We start from the raw sequence: 22,615 nt of genomic DNA on the forward strand, positions 1-22,615 counted from the left end.
TAACTAAGATGATTATTTTAGAATTTTAGAAAAAGCTGGGTTAAACAATAATGTTTTCAGGCATGATAATTTTGCTATATTTTTGCATTAAGATCTGTTTCCTAGTGTTGTAAATAGTGAGTTGACTGTTTCCTCTTGTCCATAACATGGCATGACTGTGTGTTAACCTACATAATATGACAAATAAACGAATTATGAATTATTAATATTACTACATACAGTCAAATAGCAGCCCTGCTGTAGAATCATATATGATATTAGTAGATATGTAAAATAAAGTGAATAGTCTGCAGATACAGTTTTCATGTGAATAATTATTTCTGATTTTCTGATGATGAATTTTTCCCAGTCTCATGACTCGCGCGCATGTGGCTCATGGGTCCTCTCCGGGCTTCCGTAGGCATTCCTTCACTGTCAGTGCACTGTGACAGACAGCCATCGCTGAGCCCCAAGTGTGAACTATGGAGGAAATTAACAACATTGAAGTGATTCCGTGCACACAGTCCGACTATCTGAAGCCGCTCCGGGTCCACTACAACCAGGTGAGTTGTGTCCTTTCTCTCCTAACGTGTCACAGGGGGCTGCTGGACGCTGCAGGCTAATTCTGCCCTCCCCCTTCATTCATTTAGCGGCTAGCAAGCTAGCCTAACCTAGGCTAGCATAACATGAATGAAGTATGTGCTCAAACACGGACTCGGGCGAGCAGTAGTTCGTTCTCAGTTTGACTACAAGTGACTCAAATGTCATATTTGCTATTTAAACTTTTCACAAATGGCGACTCGTCAGCTGCCACTGTGTTTGCGGTGATGTAGACGAAGCTAGTAGGCAGCTACATGCTAGCATGCTAACGTTAGCTCACATCAGAGGGGTTTATTTTGGGGTTTGTGAAGCACGTAAACGTTAGCACATGCGTTGTATTAAGTTGAGTGGTAACGGTGTTTCGTGCCAATGAAACATGTTGTGTTGCCTTTAGCGTGTGTATGGGTCAGTTCACTTACCAGGTCCAAACTGATTTATTTAGGGAACACAGTGGAGCATCTTCTCTTTAAACCCTGGGAGGATCTGGTTGGAACAGAGTTCAAACTCCCATAAATGTCAGTGTTATAATGGAAATTTCAAGAAGAAAAGCCCAGGAAATTACAGTTCATATTGGATTTGCCATGTCACTGCCTTACATTTGCCCTCAAACCTGCTTATATTGACAAAATGGAGGCTGCCTGGATCATTATTTCTTTTTGTCTGTTCACTCACTGCAAAGTTTAATATTCAGATTAATAAAATGTTATTCATCCCTGAAGGACAAATCAATTTCTACAGCCCACTGGCTACATAGACATTTACATACATCCACACAGGAAAGGTAAACAATCAGCACGTTGTGCAAACTCAAGGTGCAGAGTGCCTAGGTCAAGCACAATAAAGATCAGAGAGCAAGAACAATATTGTCACTGAAACCCAGAAAAACCTGACCAAATACTCAGCGTTCAGCAGTTAAATAGCAGAGCAAATGATTTTGTGTAACAGATTGTCTTGCTCAGAGGTTGCAGGTTGCATTTTCCCAATGGCATTAGTGAGAATTCACCACGAAGGACATGATTATGATACGCAATTGTTTCTGGACATGTTTCTTCCAGACTGAAACAAGGACATTGAGGCACGTACCCATTATTTTGGAGCAGACTTTGACCACATTATTCAGACAGTTTCTGTCTTTTACTGTTAAGTTTTTCAACCAGCGAATGAACGAGAAGGTCAAGAGTTCTCTCTGATACACAGTGCACATGATGGGTTTTGAAACTAAGAGTTCATACCCCATAATATTTTTTATCTTCATATAATCTTAAATGGTGTGATTGAATGCTTCTTAAAAAGTTCCTGTTTTAAACTTTTAGCCTTCAAACCATGACATATTGCCATTTGTGGTCATTTAAAAATGTATCTGTTTGACCAAGGGCAGCATTTTACACAGATAGTGTCTGCAGTGGGGTGGATTTTTAAATGAATCCTCAACCAGAGACTCTTGTGGATCAAACATTGCCCTTTCATCCCTGTTCTCATTTTATCTTTTTTCTATTTCCATGAGTAATGTATTCAAAAGACTGTCTAATAGAATACAACTGACTCATATTGAATAATTGTCCATGGATGCAGCCTCAACATGAATACAGTAGGAGAAAAAAAACATAATTATTGCTGCAAATGATGATGTATTAAACAGGTATTTATATTGCAATATACTCTCTACGTCTAGGTAAAGATATGTACATGATTTCACGTGAAATCAGTCTTGACAGGTTATCATTCAAGTCTCTCTCCATTATCTTATCTGCCCTTGCAGTGCTGTACTGTAAAGATTGAGATGCCCTCAAGGACATAAGCTCAGCACTGAACCACCACAATATATCAGATGTTCTGTCAAGTGCTTGTTTGTGCAGGTTTATGATCTGTACATCCACTCATTTACATCCAGATGTTTTTGGCTGCTTATTCAGAACACAACACAAATTTAGTGTCTTTTGCTTTTTCCAAAGGAGTTTACAATTATTTTATGAAAGCTGTATGGCAGTAAACGGGATGTATTCGTTTTCCTAAATGTGCAACTAAAACCTCAAAGAAGTAAATTCAGCCTTGTTTTTGTGAGATTGTAATTTATTATAAATGAGCCTTTGATCTTGGAGAAAACAAAGTGTGGCGACAGTATGTTGTGAGGATTTCTGGCACGGAGAGAATTGTTTCCTTCCCCAAATATAGGCAGTAGTCCAGCAGTAATACAATTTTAGATTTCACAATGTTTGTGCAGTTTCTATGTTACTGGGTTAGATAGTTCATCACTACTGCTGTGTAAAATCTGAGAAATTGGGGTGAAGTATACTCATTCTTAGCACATTCCAACTGGACAGAAACCCAGTTTACTCCTGGGTTTAAACAGGTTTTTGACCAATGGCAATGTGTCTTATCAGCAGTCACCCCTGGCTCAAATTCTTCTACTACTTCTAGTTCTACCACTACTATTACTATTACTACTTCTTTGACTTCCCCTACTACTACTTCTATTTCTACTACTGCAACTACTACTTATTCTACTACTATTACTACTATTTGTTCTACTTCTTCTACATCTACTACCACTACTACTTCTAATGCCACTACTTCTACTACTTCTACTTCCTCTTCTACTGCTTTGACTTTGCGCCATTTCTGGTGCAATATCTATTAGTTTTTCTGGGCCTTTATCGTAGCTGTTTTAGCATTGATGTATGTAGCGATCCTTACTTTTAAAAAACTTGGATGGCGCCAAATATCATTTTTTAATTGCTCACTGGATAATCTTAATGATTGAATTAAAGAAAGACAAAAGACACCACAGGTCAGAACAACCAAAGGGAGTGGTGTTAATGGTGTGGCAGTGGCTAGCATTCTTGCAAGTAGGTCATTGGTTCCGATCCTGTTTCAACCGAGGGCCTTTTTGTGTGGAGTTTGCATGTTCTCAGGCTTCCTCCCACAGTCCAAAAATATGCCATTTAGGTTAATTGGACATTCTAAATTGATCAAAGGTGGGAGTGTGAATGGTTGTTTGTACCTTGCATTTCGCCCTATGTCAGCTGTGATTGTCTCCAGCCCCCCTGCAATCCTCATGTGGAGGATTAAGCAGTAGAAAATGAATGAAATGGAAGAGGTGCGAATATTTGGAAGTAAGAAAACATTAAAAAAAATCCACAATGGGTGCACACCTCTGATTTTAAGAAGCCCCTTTATAGCGTCGCCTCAAATCTCAAGTACCGTGAATCACACCTGTGATGGGCGTCATGGGGTTAAGCTTGTCAGGAGAATGGCTAACGGGTTACGACAGCAGATGGACGACAAAAGAGACGATGGTGGACTGAGTGCCCTCTCTTTCATCCTCCTCATCTCTCCTGTGCAGCTCAGGAGGGGCTTGTTCGGGGGACTCCTCACAAAAGCTCTTTCAGTCACACCGAGGGAGCATCTCTTCCCCAAACCTTTTCATGTTCATGAGTACATCTGCAGCCCAGCCACTGGTCACTAACCCAAATCTACACAGGCACACACACACACACAGAAATACACACTTTAAGTAGGTGCCATGTGTAAGAGGCTCTCGTCATCATTAGTCTTTATCGGTGTTTTGTCTCCTCGCCCTCTCCTCACTCTACAGAGCAGGTGATTTTTCCCTCGTTGACTCTGGGAAGCCCCTCTCATCTCTGGTTCAGATCCTCTGGTGCCTCACACTAACGCTGAACCACAGGACGACACTTAAAGCGGCATAATTGCCTCCCATTTAGTCATTATAAAGATTTGAATTATTCATCCAGAATTATTTATACCGACCCCCTTCACCTTCACCTTTGTTGACTATAATTGAAACACATTTTCTCACATGAATAAATATTTATTGGCTTGAATCAGTGCAAGAAAACGTGTGTGTGTGTGTACAGTAGGTGGAGCTATGATATTCTGCATATTAAAAACTTTTCCAAAATCCCCTAACTCATGCAGTCAGTTTTAATAGTTAGTTTTTATTGACCACAGAGAAAGGTTCATTGGTGTTGTGTAGGTGGACATGAGGACAGTTAGTGGAACAGAAAAGGACACACAAGATAGGTGAACCCTAAAGAAGAAGAACATTTAAGTGCAAATTAATTGCATTAACAATCTTTGAAACAAGTGTACCTAATGAATTGGGGCAGTGAACTTGTGTATCATGTATATAGGAAACAATGCAAAGTCTAAAATGTAGATGAAATACAAAAAGAACTCTAACCCAAAATCTTAAATGAAATTGAACAAACATTTTTGCTAATATAAGGAATAACAAATAATGCAACAAAATCTAATCCAGTCAACTTTGGTGAATATGTACAAGTGTGCATCCTGTGCACACATGTTAATGTGACAGGTTAATGGCTCTCTGTAGATTTCACTAGAGGACACACAACACATTGGTCACATGGGTGTGCACATGAACACAGAGTGTGTGTGTGTGTGTCCTTGATTGTAGATTTTGGCACTTAAGCACAGGTTCCACTAACGAGGCCCAATTTAATGCTGCCGATCCTGTAATTCAGCTTCACCCGCTGAATGCAGGCGCAGATGCTTTTTGCCATTGTCATGTTTTCTTTTTTTTAAACCTTGCCGATCATTAGTTCACTGGTTGTAATGGGTGTATCATACTTGTGCTTTTCTTTGTTGAGGCTGCTGAAGAGGACGGAAGATAAATCCAAAAATAAAAAAAATACAAGAGAATGAGGGAGTGCTCCATTGTATTTGAGGAGGTAGTTGATTTTTTTTTTCTTCCTCTTGCAGCTGCCAGCTTTATAGTGGATCTAGTGAGTTGTGTGCGTGTGTGTGTGTGCATGCGTGTGCGTGTGTGTGTGTGTGATGGTTATTAGACTTTAAGCACCTAAAAGATCAAGACCATACATCCCTCCCTACAATGGCCATTCACACAGGAGCATTTCGGATGCCCAAAGCCAGAGGGACCACATTAATTTCAAGGTCCCACTCCTGCCTGCGCTCTCTCTCTCTCTCTCTCTCCCTCTCCCTCTCTCCCCCCCCCTCTCTCTCTCTCTCTCTCTCTCTCTCTCTCTCTCTCTCTCTATGGGCTAATCTCTCTGTCGTAATCCATGTCAGCCATGATTCTCCGTCTCCCCTGGGCCATTCAACGTGAACCCGCCCTCCCCTTCTCTCAGCAAGTGGCCCGCGTAATGAGGGGAACCCCACCATCTGTGAGTGATGACAGGATACTGGAGAGGGAATACGTGTATGTGTGTGTGTGTCTCTGTGTGTGTGTGGGTCGAGTGGCTTCACCTCAAAGGAAGTTATCATCCTTATCAAATTAATTGTAATATTCTGATGTGATTACTGTAAATGAACCAAACCGCAATCAAGACGTTTACAGGTTTCACCCATGTAATTGTGTCTAAGTGACTTGTCTTTTAACATTTTGGCAACATATTTTTCACTCTGTATTACTCCATTTACCTGCAGATTATTGTCTATTTCTTTTATATATATTACTATTAATCAGTTCTACTTATTTTTGCTTATAGTAATACAAAAAGGGAGACATGTTATTATGTCCCAGTTTTCATGCTGATGCCAAAGAGTTCAGTTTGATTCATTTGCAAGAAAGAAAAGCGTCAGATCATCACATCTGAAAAACTGGGACATCACATATTTTTAGCAAACATAATTGTTAAAACCATTATTCAGTCAGACAGTAATTACTGACCAGTTATGGTAAACTTAACAACCTTTATCCTCAACAAATTTAAGAATTATCCACAGATTGTCAAATAAAGACAACTTAGCTGATAAAGATTTATTCACATAGCTTCATGTTTGTTCTGTTTGTAACATATTGTTGTTATTCTTCCAGTGAGGTAGAACGCAGTGCAAAATCAATAGAATTAAGGTACCATTTGTGTTTTCTGTCATGACAACATCTGGACTTTTTGACGGTGTAGCCTAGTTTTATCCCTCATCTTAACAACATGACCGGGCAGAGCATCAGTCCTGGTATCTATATTATCATTTGCTCAGGGAAAATATCCTATAATTTTACCTGTAAAAGAGTCAGCGACAGGAAAAAGGGATCTTGCTCATTCATTATTTACCAAGCACTCTTGACAAAGCAGCAAGACATGAGAAGTGCAGCCCTGCCTCAGTCACAGCTAGTGATTTATCATACACACACACACAGACGCACACACACACACACACGCCTTCACACTTAGCTTTGCTTTCATCGATGAAAAGTGAGAGGGGTGCGGCCGACTCAGCCTCACGGAGGAATGATGTGTATGTTGATGCTCACACTCTTTTGTTGACATGACAGGATTTTTGAGCGAGCAATTACACCAGTTGACTTGGACGCCGTCGGAGCGTCTTTGATGACACAACTGCGCAGTTAGAGCATCTTTTAAAGACATGACTGTGCAGCGAGGAGGTTTGATGTCAGCACTTTACCAGTGACTGACAATCATCACATCTGTCCGCATCATCCTCCCTCATCCCCCCGTTCTTTGAGGTCACATGGATTCATGCAAACTGCAGTTTTAGTCAGTTTAACCTAAATCTGCTGCAGGAAAAATTATTTATAAGTTAAAGTTATAGTTTAAGTTATTTATTATATTTTCTCTTTTATACACACATTATATACATTATGTGGCAGCTGTTGCTTGAATTTTTTTCACCAAAAGTCCCCCCAGAAATGTATTGTTTCCTACATACAAGGGCAGATTGGTTTGTTTTACACATATTCGTGTAAAACATCTGGTACAAAAGCTTGTGTTCAATAATATACAGTAGGTACATACTAACAGTCAATCTGCACATTATTTTCCAGATTGATTAATTCATCTCTAACCAACTTTTCAGATTTTTCATCTTATTAATTGTGAATATTGTCCAGGTTCTTTACTCCATGTAACAAAGAAAGTGTTGAAATGCAATCATTTGGGTTTCATCATCAATTCCACAATACTTTTCTCTATTATGGAACAAACAACAAATCGATGAATTGGGGGAAAAAAATACACAGATTAATCAAATTATGGTAATCATTGGGTAGAAAATTAGTCATTAGTTGCAGCCCTATATTTGAAAGACATTGACTTTGTTTTAAACCCATTGTTTTTACCACATTTTCTTTGCTTGGTATGTAAATGTATATAATTTTTCCTTGATCCCGACAAAGCTTTTAAAGTATATGAAGATGTTCCGGGAGTAAAACCCATAACTAAACCCACACAAACTTTGGCTTAACGCTCTCATTTCACACCACAACGTTATAGTTAATGATGCGTGAACAGCATTATCCTAGCTTGGCTTCACATTCAGGCCATGTGGTGGTGAACTGTTAGGTCATGCACCAGTCCGTCGTTTATCTGTTTGTTGATATGATTTACACAAGTCTTCATTAGCTCCATCTCTCTCTATCGCTTATTCCCAGGTGTAAATATACAACAGCAAATGGGAATTTGTGTAGTTGATGTTGGAATTTCTTTGTTTCTTTGACATTTCATATCAGCCAAATAAGTGGTTGATGAAGTGGAAAATACATGAGCATAATAAAAATATGTTTGGGCTTTACTCCAGTTTGCTTCCACAAGCTTTAATTCTCATGTTTTTAGTTATTTTTCCCATCAAACTCAACTCGTATTGTTTTGACAGATGTTCCTGTAATTTTGCCTACAGCACAGTATTAAGTTAATCATGTAATCTTTAGATATTTTTTTGTGAATGAAGCAAGTGTCTTCAACAAGCCTTTGGCAAAAGGCAACTCCTTCACAATTTGCAATTAAATGCAATTAAAACTGTGTAAATATTAATTCCATCGAGTTAGTAATATAAAGGGTGCCCATAGTAGCTTTGGCACAGTGGCTTCAAGCCTGTTGTTGCAACAGTAGCTCTATTATGTCCAATGATGTCTCGCCTCTGGTGCCTCCAATTCTGTGCAATTAACTCACTATTTTACCTCCTCCCATTGCTTGGGTGGTAGTGGATCTGCACCAACACACTCGCACACAAGAAGGTGCATCTGTTGTAGGTAAAAATAAGCCTTTTGTCAAAAGCTGTCATCCACTGCATGTGTGAACGAGCTTGTGGTTGGAGAGAAAAAGATGGTAGCCTAAATTTGAATTGAGGACATGTTTCCTCAGGCATAGTTAATGTAGGGCAACTTACACATATTTAGATTGCGTGTAATGTGGAGGGAGGGGACGTGTGGTAAAGTTGTACCGCTTAACGGAAGTGTCACAGAAGCACATCAGCTACGCAGTGCTAGTAAAGCAAGACAAAATGTATACAGTTGGTTTACAGCTGAAAAATGCCAATAAGTGGATTCTACTGTTAAAAATAAACCTTGACACGATCGTGTTTCAATAATGATCATGATTTTGGCTTCCGACAGTGATGAAAATTTGTGCTCCGACTAAGGAACTATTCCCATGTCATGCAGCTCCAAATTGTCTGGATGAGTAAAACTATGTTGAAGTGGAACTTTGCCAGTTTTTCTATGAAGCTACCACTTTATCCTCACTGTCCCTCCCCCTCTCATCCCCTCTCCTGGCCATGTGCATTTATTTTTTTATTAATGGAGCCGGCGAATGCAAGCCATGGAGCCATGTCCATGCCGATGGAAGAACAGCCAACCACCCACTGAAAACAAACCAGCAACAGACATTGCTCATAAAAATGGCCGAGCAAACACCTTTACAGCAATAGCAAACGTCGAGAAAGTGCCAATAGCAACAGCAAGAATGCGGGGATGCCGTCCGTTTTGCATGCTTCTGTGTTTTTTGAAAAAAGCCAATCCGATGTTTACTCGTGTGTGGCCCCTCGCTTGATTGTTTCCTCTTCCTCACTTCCTCTTGCCAGCTCTGCCATAATGAACGTTAAAATAACTTGTACCTCCTCAGGGTGTGTGTGTGTGTTCATGTAGTGCCGTAAGGCAAGTGTTTCTCACAAGACCTCCTGACTCCAGGTTGACAGTCCTGATCTTGCAAGACTGATTCTCTGCTAACAGACTGTAGGGGGAGTGAAAACAGCCCCCAATCTCCCCACAACGAGCCATTTAACCTGGTTAAAGCTGGTAAATTATGGTAACTAACCCTAACCCTAAAAAAACCCTGCATAGTTCCACTTTAAAAACACATAACACATAACTTACTGAAGTACCTTTAGATTCAAACATGTAATGTCTTGCATTGCCAGTTTGTGAGTTCTCTCGATCTGTGTGTGTGTGTGGTACACAATGATGCAGACCCTTCACTGATTTTTTTTGGATATGGACTCAGATTTTGTGTATAAACCATCTTCATGCATTATGAACATGGTAAGTAGTTCAAGTAGTTAAACACCAATAGGGCTTAAGTGTCATGTCTACTGGGTTTGGCAACTGAAACTTTGCCTGCTCTCGCTTCATCTGGTGTGAATGAAAATGAACCAGATTATCAGGGCGGTGATCAGATTGTCCTTTCACACTTCCTACAGAGTAACAAGCCAACCCTTCAGTCAGTGTTTGTGCCACTGCCCACAGGTTTAAGGTCTCGTATGCCAGCGTCTCTGATGAGCTCTTTTGTGCTGAGCACACACACCTGCATCAACTATCCCTCCTGGAAAGTTACTAAAGGTGTGAGCAGCTTTGCGTCCTCTTGATGTGTGGATGTGACCATGGGGCATGAAAACACTTAGTTACAACTTCTGTCTATTCAGCTGCTCTGTGATTACAGGACGTGTTTCAGCAATTAGTCATCAGGAATCCCTCCCTGCAGCTCATTCTAGTTTGGATTTGCATTGCTTTATTAGATGTTATATAAGAAGCAGTCACAGCAGGAAATCCCTTACAGTAAGGCACACTGGCTAATAGAGAAATATCAATAAATAAATACCAGGACCATAATAAAACAAATGTATAAATCATGGCACAGGAAGTTAGTTCCTTTTATTGCCAGCATTTATTTGAATTTAATAGTAAATCATGTTAGCCACACTGGCCTTTTCACATGTGTTGACAAAGCAAAATGTAATACAAACAATGTCATGCAGTTCTATGAACACTGGAGTTTGTATTTTATTTCACATGCTCATTGAGCTGCAATCGACAAAGTAAAAGCGTGTCATCTGATGCAGGAAGTGTGCTTTTCTTTTGACTTTGCATCTGCACATGTTTTCATTAGGTGTGGCCGGTGATATAACTTTAGCGTGCCCAAGCAGGCATCGCTTATTGGGTAGTTGTTGTGATTACACTTAAAAGAAATTAGATGATTTGACATCCTGCCATACAAAGTCACATTCAACAAAGTGGGCGAGATGTGGTGTTGGTGGTGGTGGTGCACTTAATTCATCTTATCTCACTGAATGTTGTTTTAGAAACATTGTTGGAATCCAAAAGCATTACATTTGGAGTAATTGCAGTTGATTGTTCAAGGTCCTACTGATGTAATGTTTTTGGATAACTGTGACTAGGATGAATAAAAATCTCAGCAGATGCAGTATATTGTTGGAAGGTTGAATTTGCCTTAATTGTGTTTTGTGTTATTCCTTCACAGAATGGCACAAAGAAAACCTGGGACTTCGTGCAAACCCATGACAGGTAAAACACATTTTACTCACTACTGCTGAAGAAAAGCAGTACCCAACATTTTATTTTGCAAAATGAATAAAAACCAGCTCACTCAGACAGTGTTGGGAACATTGATATGGAGTTTGGCAAAGTCAAGACTTCACTTCTTTAAAAAATACCTATTATGTTAAAGGTTTTTTCTCACCAGATACATCTTTGTGTGATTTATTCACGTGGTTATAATATTTACCGAGCCTGAATCCAATTGAGCAAGGCTTTCACATCAGCAGTGGAATTTTGTTGAGCAATGTTGCAACTTTTTTATTATTTCAGACGAATGTGGATTTTATCTAAGTTTGCGCCTCAGGCCAGCACACATCTAACTTATCAGAATGTGTATTGATGATGATATGACTTGACTATCCAAATAAGAAAGTGCACACAGCATGGACTATTAACAAACAGGACCTCCCTCAAATCTTCAAACTGTTTGACAAACATCCTAATGTCCGTTTTGAGGCAATAAAGTGGTAAAGGCCACTTGGCTTGGGTGACTTGTGTGACCATGTCGTCCACTGCTTATCCTTTGAGGATCATGGGGAAGCTGGAGCTCTTCTCAGTTGACATTGGGCAAGAGGCAGTGGACAAGTCTTTCATCACATGTCCTTAAATAATAATGAAATACTGTGACTGTGGTTTCAGACCAGCTTTTCTTGGTTAGTCCCACAATTGTGTTCTGCTCCCATTCCTTAGGCCTTGTCTTTTTGTGTGTTCTAGTGCCCTGTTATTGTACTTGGGGAATGGCTATAAATATCTGAGCTTCACAGGGGACACTGTAAGAGAAATATCACACATTTGTGTCAAATCCCCAGTTCCTACATTTTGTTTTGCCCAGGATACCGAAATGTCCCGAGGCAAGTCTCAGGCCATTTAAGCCCTCTTTCCTCCACTCCTGACCCCAAAAGAGGTCCCTGTGAAAAATAGTACCACCGAGACAAAAGCAGTAAAGAAATATAGCCCATGGGAACATCCAGCTTTTCCTCAGGTGGAAACGCTCATTCCCCCATCAGCCTACAATGAATGGAGCCAGGATTGTTTTGCTTTTTTGTTTAAGAATGCGTGACATTTTCTTCTCAGTAGGGCAAAAAATGTGAAAGACAGATTTGAATAAAGACCAAATAAGGTTTTAAGAACATAGATTATTTTTGTGAGCACTACTTCTATGTGGAGTCCTCGCCGTTTCCTTAGGTTTCACAAGCATTTACTTTCAACCTATCATTTTTTGTCCCTTACCAAGACTAAGATGTCTTCTCTTTGAGAGGATTTGGCTGTAAACCCATTCTAAATTTACAAAAACCCATTAAGAAGGTAATTTAATATGATTTGTCCTTGTCACCATCCATCAATCCATTAGTTTCCCACCACTTTTACTTTTACAAGGTAGTTCCAGAAGTCCTTTTCCCCAATCATCACCTCCAGCTCAACTGTGGGATTTCAATGTGTTTCCAAATATGATGGATAGTTAATCTCTCCAGTATGTTGGGGTTTGTCACTTCATTTTGCTCGTTTCAACACGATGGACCCAAGAGTTTTTCTTCAATTGTCCTTCAGAGCATAGGACGTGTAAGACCTCTGGGTCAGAGTGAAGACTGAGGCGGAAAAATTGCCTCATTTTGGACACTAGAGTAAAGGCTGGCTGCAGATTGGTAAATTGCGAGTTGTGCCCTCTTAACTCTTTAAAATCTGGCACAATCTGACTTTACCACTGATAGAATAGCAATCCCTCCCTCCCCCTAAAATACATTTTAAAAGTGCGTGGTCATAAGCGCTCTCCAATTTTACAAAAGCACATCGTGCTTCATTATTTTGCCACCTCTGTGTTTATGGGCATGTTTGGACAGCGGTGCTTGTTTATTACAGAGAGTCACTTTTTATGAGAGTCAGAGTATACGTTAGGGGAAATAGTTTCAATCAATTTGTAACACACAGGTAGTTTAAATTTCCACCAATAGTTTCCAGGAGCTGTGAAAGGGGGAGCAAAAAAAACGTGCAGCTTTACTTAATTGGAGAGTGATTAATCATATTTGAGATCAGTGGAAGATAATTCGATAACTTGAGGGTAACAATTATGACAAGCGGTGTGTACAAAACATTTTTTAAGTTACAAGACCTACAGGCAATTTGGATTGTAGAGTTGTCGGCTGCGTTGTTGCTTCATGTTTGTATCGGTGACGGATTATAAAGAACTTCTCCTGGTTTTCCCCCCGTACAACAAGAACATGGTGATAATATAATTGTGTAAAAAGTACTCCCCTTAATCCTTCTCCTCACATGTCTGCCATAGCCCAGTTTGTAGTTCCGGCCAGCGAGAAAGCTCTGCAGAAAAAAAGTTAAACTGTGCGTGAAAAGTCCTGAGCGTCCATTTAACCTGTGTCTTGGTTAAACCATTAGAAAGACTTTTTTTCAGTAGGAAACTGTAGAACAGCAGTAATGGTGTGGAACAGCACTGCAGGACCCTGACCTGCCTCCGGGGACAGCTTTCATGCCACAGGCTTGTGTGGTCCACTTTTGGGCTAAAGCTGCCATATTACCTTATCCATTCATGTGGTCTACACTACAGTTGTGGTGGTGGAGTTTTCTTTACAGATTTGGGCCCACAAGTGGTTTTATGGTGGGTTTCCATTGCTTGCTCACTTGTCAGGCAGATGGATGTATTGGAATTTTATGTTTCTGTAACTGGTTGGGCTGTAGATACAAGACACTGAAAGCCATAGTATGATTGAAATAAACTGTTTTGTAGTGTGTGTTGTTCTGCAATGTCTGAGTTCACAATTGTTTAGACCTATTATGAAAAGCCACTCTGTAAAACTGTCATTAATCCCAATTCAAAAGCTCTGCCTTTTGTGTCTCTGTATTCAGGTCAAACTGAAATGTGCAAATGGAGATAATGGTGCACAATGTTCAATATTCAGTCCTTGTAGGTGTGCAGAAATAGGGGCTCAAGATACTGGCTGATAAAGTTACAATCATTCTGTTTGAACAATAAAATTGTTGACCAACTTCTCAGCCTGGTTCAGCAGCATTCGCCAAATGTTATCAGATATCGCAACGTGAAATTTAAGCCACGTTTCCCTGAAGTTTGAATGACAAACCTGTTCAATGAGAAACTGCTAAACAGGCTTTGACCCCAGGTGGAAAGCAGTTGCCAGGCAATGACAAGAAATGTATCAAGCAAGGACAAACCAGGTCAGCTGGTGCTCTTACATAATGTCAGAAACACACATTTTAAATGCACCGTATGTATTACACACATATTAAATCGGTATCCCTGGTGCTGTAGCTAGAAACAAGACATAAGAGCCACCATGGGAAAGACAGGGCAGGGCTTCCTGCTGCCTCAGACACATCCGCTTTCCCAGCACAGTCCCCGGGCCTCAAGTCTCCACTGGCAGCGACAGTCACACAGTTTTATATACACACACATCAACACAAACACACACACACACAACTTAACACAAAAAGAGAGGGCGTGAATATAGCTGCCTGTACACAATGTAATAGATGCCAGTGGGGAAGCATTTTATTGTTAGTGCTGAGTCATTCAAACATTTTCAGATTTGATTTTCTATCACATATTCTATGCATGGTTGCAAAATTGTTAACGGAAATAGTGACATATCTTCATGCATGCTACTGTGAGCGTATTAGTTAGCATTAAAAATCAACAGGTATATATGTTTTAAGTTGGAATTTAGCCTCTTGCTTGTTATTATTCTGCCTCTGTGTGGACTTTATGAACAGAAATGACGGAACATTATTTGTATGCTGCGTCCTTCACCAGAAATCTATCAGACCTGAGTGAGGGAGCGTATGTGCGTATACACCAGCATCAGCACTGGGGCAGGTGGGGGCATGAAGTGTTTATCCCATCAAACTTCTGAATTACTGGCTTTTTTGAGCAGTAAAGTCACTTCTGAGACTTTATGTGTCTATTACTCTAATCCGATTGCAGTTGTCTTGCTTTATTGTTATGGCTTCAAAATAATTGTGTGAACTCATTTGACAATATTTGAATATAACAGACATTGGGCATTTATTTAGTTGTAAAAGTTGCACACCACCAGTTTAAGACATTTTAAATCCAGATTATAATTTATGATTTGTAACCATGAAGGTCTGAGTGATTTATATAACAGATTAAAATTGAATCTGTTCATGTCCAAGAAATTTGAAGTGGCAAATCTACATACAGCCCACACAAATGTTAACTTGGGACTGTGATTTTGAAAATGACCACATGACGGTTATTAAAGTCATTATTTAGCATTCATAATTTAATTTAAAGGTGACATAGACCGGAAGCTCCAATTAACGCTGCGTTTGTGTGTGTGTATCTGCGTCATTACCTCGTTTATGAAACCCTAAAGTTTCAGAACAACAGTTCAGCCACTGCTGAGAAAATAGTGTTGTATTGTTTTCCTGGGCTCTGCAAAGCGGATCGGCACTTCCTTAATTTGATGTCGTCATCAGAAATCCTCACCACTCCTCTCACCACCGTAGCGCCTCCCGGTGCGGGCACTAGTCCGGGCACATCCGGTTGCGTACATTCAACCGCAGAAGAAGAAGAACTACTCTCGTTGTAGCTGCTGCGATGCAGAGCATCCACCGTGCCAGAGGGGGAGCTGTGTATCTGAGAGCTGGCCTATCTATTACGTCACTTCCAGGCACCTGGCCAATCACAGGACAGTAGGAAAGCTCACGTTGGCTGGCCAATCACAACACAGTCCACGTTCTGGGGGTGTGGTTTTGGTCTGAAACAGCGCAGCTGACGAGAGCGTCAGTGAGGAGATATTTTGATCGGCTCGTTTGCAGCGATTAGGAGGTTTTTAACCATGAAAACAAGTTAATATATGTAAGTAGACCTCCATAACTAACACGTGTGTGATACAAGCATTCTATGTCGCCTTTAAATGGTAAATGGACTGTATTTACAGTCTCTTTTTTTTGCCATTGACACCCATTCACTTGGTGCTGGCACAGCTGTCATGAGTAACTTGGGGTTAAGTGTCTTTCCCAGGGACACATCGGCATGTAGACTAGTGGAGACAGGGATTAAACCCACAACCTTCCAGTTGAAAGACGACCCATTTTTACTAATGATCCACCTACTTTACCATTTATTCATTTCCTCCTAATTTTTTTAGCGGCACATTGTGTTGGTCCGGTATGTTTGAAAGTCAGTGGATTCTATATCGGTAAAAGGCCAATAAATACATCTTAAAGTGAAGAGTATTTTAGCTGAGCCATGTTTGTTTCTTCTTTATCGGAGCATAGTAGGAGAATTATGTTTCTGAATGGCTGGTTGTGGTTGAGGTAGAAACTCAAAGTTGTGATATTGATATCGGATGAAAAAGTCTTAAATAAAACATTTAACACCAGTAAAACCAGTAATGGTCTCAGATCTGCAGGAAGAGAATATATTATTTAAAATGTTGCCCGTTTGTGACCTCTCTTTAACACCGTATTTCTCCTCCTTTCCTCAGTGTATCAGTGCTGATCTTCAACACCACCTCACATTGTTTTATCCTCGTCAAGCAGTTTCGTCCAGGTACGTTTTCATCACACGCCAACAGTGCCACTCAACACCGCTAATTCATTTTCCCTTTGTCACCATCGTTCATCGAGATTGTTATATCTATCCTGTGGGCACTTTTACTAAAAAAGCAGTACATTACAATCCCTGTTTATTTAACGGAGTCTTGATAACAATGCAGATTCATAAATAGACCGCATGAGGCCCCAGTTACAAAGCGGCCCAACCTCCTTTGTCAGAAGTCACCAGGGATTGTTCCACAGTGCACTGTGCTAAATTCAAGGAAGTCTGGGCACTGATATACTGATATATTTTGTTCCTCCACTCTCTCACTGCTGTGAGGGAAACAAATCTGGTGCTTTATCTGAATGAAATCACAGTTTGTCTGCAGCTAAGAATGGCATTCATCTTTTTAGACAGGGAGTGTACGGTATATCCATCTGTTTACTGATATCAGAAAATACATTTGCGGAGATATGTTTGAGTTATGGGGCAAAAGAAACTGCTGAGAGTTTCAGAGGTTTTCCTCCAGCCTTTTGATTAGTGTAAGTGTTGCAACAACCCTTATATCTTATTAATTTAATGGATGACATGTAATGCTTCTTTTAACTGTGTCCAGCATGAATTTGCACAATTTTAACCAGGTTTGAAATTGAATTTATTTTCCTTCAAGAAAAACAAATGCATAAATAGAGACAGTTTCCATTTACAGCTGTCCAGCCTTATTACTATTCAACAGATTTTCTTTATTTCATTTAGTTTATTCATCATTCATTACATAATCATCACAGTGACTGGCAGTAGAAGACATGGAAATTGTTTTGTCTTGCATTGTTATGTCATGCTATTCTTTGGACAAGATAACATGATAAACAGTCTATAAACAAATCAGTTTATTGATGAAAGTTATTAAAATGTAAAGCTCAAGTTGATTTAATGTTACTTTCCCTAAATAATTAGTTGTGCTTAGTAATAAATCTGTCCAGGCACTGTTTTAATTGCTCTAATATTCACAGTCAAATTATAATACTGTAAGGCCTCTGCAATACATTGTGGTAACTCAGTGACTTTGCCACCCCCGGTGCAATCCCTGTCGGCTCAGTAGGTGTGAAAGCCCGGTGATGGACACATTGTGGTCAGGAATATCCTAGTGTCATTTCCAAGTTTCCATGAAGCACATCGAGCTACACTCCCGGTAATCCCTCTGACTCCGGGCTAACATCGTTAGCTCATCCGTCATGTTGTCCAGGGATGTCACGTCATACGTGATGATGGAGGGGATGCTAAATCTCCACCTCTGCATCCCCGGTGTTTTCATCTCCATAATACAGCCGCTGAAATGATGGCCAAGTCTCAGCACGACCAGCTGATCTCTGATGTAAACGATGCAGCCGCTTAGTCGCTGCGCAACAGCCTGGCTTAGTGAAAGTAACCCTAAGGTGAAAATAATATATAAAAAAAATCTCTGTACCAGCATGGTTAGGATGAGTACATTATGTTTTATATGTACAAAGTTTTAAGCCTATATAGGAGATATATGGCGATATAAAGATGCACACAGGTTGTTTCTCTGGACTAATTTCTCAAAGAAGAGTGACAATACACTGTTAATACACTTAATAATAAAATATCTACTCCTTTTGATTTGTATTACATGATAAAATACAGTTGTTACCGTTCATTTTAGAGAAAAGCAGTTTTTTTCCTTTGGCTTAAAATGATTGTATTATAAGTGTTTAACTGACTTTTTTGAATATAATATATTTTGATTATAATATTTAGTGTATTTCACTAATTTATTCAATCTAATTAATGTGATGACTATCAATGCAACAGCCTTAAAAACAAGGAGTCAACAAGTCATCACAGATACCTTATCACGGTATGACAATATTCAAAATCTAAGACCATATCTTGTCTCATGTTACCATCTACTAGGTCATATACAAGGAGTGTTTAAACAGTAATTGTCTTTGTTGACTGGGTAACTCAGATATTTGTAGAAACCTAAGTCCTCCAGGTTTTTGTTAATACAGTAAAAAAAAAAATAATACCCCCTCAACTTAACGAATAACAACACATTCTTTGTTTTCTCCCACCAGCTGTTTATATGTCTGAGTGGGAAAGGATCAAAAGGCAGCCGCCAAAGTCTGCCGAGAAAACCGGCGAGGGCTCCACCGAGGCCGCGGCCCCCGAGTCCGAGCAGGGCCAATCGGCCTCGGAGGGCCAGAGCTCCTCTCAGTGGCCTCCGGCCTCAACGGGCATCACGTACGAGCTCTGTGCCGGACTGGTGGACAAACCTGACCTCTCCCTGGAGGAGATCGCCCGGCAGGAGGTGCTGGAGGAGTGTGGCTACGATGTACCCGTGTCCAAGCTGAAGAAGATTACTTCTTATAGGTGAGCTGGTTGTAAAGCCATTCTAAACATGGAGATATTTTAGAGCAGTGCTTTTAATATCGCTCTCTAGATGTCCTATTTTTTACTGTACTATACTAATTACTATATAAGGTATAAATTCTGAACCTCTTGAGCTTTGTTTCCATCAGATATAACCTACATTTGGAGCTTCTTACTTATTGGTGGGTTGGGAATTCTTGTAAGCTTTTTAATACATGATTAAACATCTTGATACCACCCAAGTCATTCAAGCTTCAGTCTCTCACACCTGTATTTTTTGAAGGAGTGGCAGGTAAAGGCTTTTTTTCCCCCCCAGACAAATGGATTTCAATAGTTGTTAGTTCATCGAGCCACATCTGTATCTTAACCCAGCTGTCCACATCCTGATTCCAGACTCATGAAGTGTTACCCACAATCTGGATGAGTCTGGTTGTTTTGCTCTTTGATGCTTGTTTCTATGGTTGTAAATACAGATGAAGCCAAGTAGAGCTTTTAAGTTTAGGAATGTCATGGTGTCACGCTAAAGTAAAAAACAAAACAATAGGTCCTTAAAAGACAATATGCACGCAAAGCTGTCTGTATATGTGATTATTTATTCACGCTCATTACTTATTACATGCCACTACGACCTCCTGCTCATCCATTGGTCAAAGACCAGGCTCCTGGTGCAGTAACACTATGGTAATAAGTGTGTTATAAGGAAGTTATTTTATGGTTATATCATCTTATTTCTATAGTAATTAGAGCTGTCGTGGTTAAAGGATTTACAGTGCGGTTAATGAAAGTGGTTCAACAGTACAGCGTGTGGTAACCGCGACAACCCTATAGTAATCACCAACTAAATGCTTGTTATTAACAATGGGAGATGCACTTAGGACTTATGGTAATAGTCTAATTGATTCTCTATTGGATGATGTATTATTGTACTGAAATTATTTTGAGAATAGAATAATCCCATGGTTCTCCAACTGTGGTACACTTTTCAGCTGGTACTTGGTGTATCAAATGTTTGGGAAACTCTTTTTCCCGCTTCTTAAATGTGAATATTTTGTGCAGTTCTTTGCTCCAAAAAACAACAAAATTGCAATCGCAATTCCTGTCAAAATAATCACAATTAGATATTTTTTCAAAATGGTAATCCAGTCCTAGAATGGATTATTAGTTTATAGTTAGTTTATGCTGCAGCCTTAGTCATTAACGATGATAGGCAGGTAAAGGGCAAACCAGTATGCAGTGATCCCAGGACAAAAATATTAGTTATAAATTCACATTTTTCTGTTGTCATTGGCACATCCATCATAATCAGAGGAAAATGTATTTAATTAATCAAATCGCTGGAAAACTATCAAAATTCAAAATGATAAACCCCAAAGTCAGTGACTGACAGTTTTTTGGAAGATGTTGTAAAATGGAGAAATGTGATATACGATGTGTGGTTTTGGAAGTGAAGTGATAAGGAGCATCAGTCTTTGTTAGTGTGACATGAAGAAGCTACAGTGAGACGCCGAAAGCAGCTGAAAGTGTCCCACATCAGACGTGGCAGCACCTGCGCAGCTTTGACATACGTCTCTTGTAATCGCTCTTTTGATTTGACTTGCACACCTCCTGCAGCTTTGTTGGTGTCGTCTATGGCCACTGTTATGTGTGGGCTGCCTCCATGTTAAGCAGATGAGTATCATCTTAACCCTCATGACCCCCCTATGAGGGTGTTTTTGACAGAATTTGTTAATAGCAGCTAACCCGAGGTCAGAAAGTCTCTGCTTTGGTTTAAATGACTGCACAAGAACTCTGCTGTTATTGTAGGTTTCATGTTATCATAATTCAAAGACATAGATTACAGCGTTCACATGTGATAATCTTTCATTCATGCATTTAAAGTGACGAGACAGATTTACAGTGACAGCTCCAGCTCTTTATCATTTTGGCAGCTGACTAGTTAGGTAAGTCAAAGCAGTCCCCTTTGTTACACAGTTATTTGCATTTTAGATTTTAAAGAAATTGTCATGGATGCTAAAATAAATTTTGGGAACCTAGCACAGTGGTCCAGTACCTAAAGGGTGGAGCAAGACACACAGCATTCAGCAGATTTGGTTGACAGTGAATCAATCCTCCCAGGCATCAACAGGAATGGAATGCATTATGACAAAGAGAGGGTTCAAGGCTTTTTAATGTCAGTGCATAGCATTGTTTACTTTGTCACATTCCTCTTTTTTTTGGCGGGCTACACGCATGTCAAGTCATATCAAGTGAGGTCAAGTCAAGACCCTCACATTAGTAAGGAAAAACTTTATGTATGAAAAAAAATTTAAAAATGTAAATCACAGAAATGTAAAAGCCGTGTTTCCATTAAGTGGAACCGTTCGGTTTGGTTCAGTATGATATGTATGTCCATTAGGACTAGTACCAAATTAACCAGCCCCAACTGGTCCATTCTTTGGTACCCTTCGCTTGGGGTACCAGGGTAAAATGGAACGGTATGGTTGAGCTCCATCCATGACAGTCAGCTGATTGGGCGACAGAAAAGTTTGTGAGTGCTTCATCTCTTCAACTCTCCGAGAGAATCCTTTCAAATTTGGCACACATGGTCACTTGGACTCTGAGTATGACTGTTCAGATTTGGATGAACATTTATTTTGAAATGGAGTCTGGAAAACAGTTGTTTGGAGTGAATGTGTTGGTTTAGCAGAGGCATTACAACCATTGTAGTTATGGTTTATATGGACGTTAACTACCATGTTATTGTTTATTTAGCAAGGATGTCACACTGAGAAAACACCTTGTTTAAGATAACAGGCCTTTTCTAGAATCTTTAAGTGCTAAACATATGGAAACCAACCCTTCTTTTCCCCTCTCTATGCTTTTTCTCTCCCTCCTCAGGTCAGGTGTAGGGGTAACGGGCGCCAAGCAGACCATGTTTTACGCCGAGGTGTCAGATGACAACTGCGTGAGCGCAGGTGGCGGTGAGCCACAGGAGGGGGAGCTGATCGAGGTGGTCAAAGTTCCGCTGCACGAGGCAATGACGTTCGCCTACGACGAGCGTTTACCCAAAACCATGGGCGTCCTCTTTAGCTTCATCTGGTTCCATAATAACATGTCACCCAAGTACAAGATCTCGACTAATGTCTAACTAGAATTTACAAAAAAAAAAGAAAAAGAAAAAAAATGTCTTTTCGACCATTTGTTCCAAACTCAATGAAACACTGGCCCAGCACATCCATTCTTCCCCTCATGGTTCTTCATCGGTTGCCTTTTTGCATATCGGCACATGATGAGGACCCTTGTCCTGTTGCCAGCAGGTAAATTAGGCTTTGTTTTTCCTTTTTACCTTTTCACATTTTAGAATAGTTGTCCTAAAAACTTTATATTTGCCATAGCTGGTTGTCTCTGGCACTTTCAATTCAAATCCAGGTTAATTTTATTTTTAGTTATTATTAAATTATTGTACTTTCTGTGCCATCTGTTTTAAAGAAAATGGCTGGATACATATATATATATATATGTATATATATATGTATATGTATGTGTATGTATATGTATGT

General features: G+C 39.9%; 1 protein-coding gene across 1 annotated transcript; it reads left to right on the top strand.

Annotated features, from left to right (window-relative positions):
* The first annotated feature begins 392 nt into the window (after positions 1 to 392).
* nudt14 (nudix (nucleoside diphosphate linked moiety X)-type motif 14) lies at positions 393 to 22,549 on the top strand. The gene is made up of 5 exons (XM_058613815.1): positions 393 to 542; positions 11,073 to 11,116; positions 16,630 to 16,694; positions 18,782 to 19,076; positions 21,954 to 22,549. Exons 1-5 carry the CDS (start codon positions 462 to 464, stop codon positions 22,201 to 22,203), a joined length of 735 nt encoding a protein of 244 aa, XP_058469798.1. The 5' UTR covers positions 393 to 461; the 3' UTR covers positions 22,204 to 22,549.
* The last annotated feature ends 66 nt before the right edge of the window (positions 22,550 to 22,615 follow it).

This window comes from Solea solea, chromosome 17, assembly GCF_958295425.1.
Source record: "Solea solea chromosome 17, fSolSol10.1, whole genome shotgun sequence".
Lineage (NCBI taxonomy): Eukaryota > Metazoa > Chordata > Actinopteri > Pleuronectiformes > Soleidae > Solea > Solea solea.

What these genes read in the sequence shown, in the direction of transcription:
- nudt14 (XM_058613815.1), top strand. Translation starts at nt 462, where the DNA reads ATGGAGGAAATTAACAACATTGAAGTGATTCCGTGCACACAGTCCGAC. An exon ending in TCCGGGTCCACTACAACCAG is followed by an intron (nt 543 to 11,072) that starts GTGAGTTGTGTC and finishes ATTCCTTCACAG; the next exon opens with AATGGCACAAAGAAAACCTG. An exon ending in AAGAAGATTACTTCTTATAG is followed by an intron (nt 19,077 to 21,953) that starts GTGAGCTGGTTG and finishes CTCCCTCCTCAG; the next exon opens with GTCAGGTGTAGGGGTAACGG.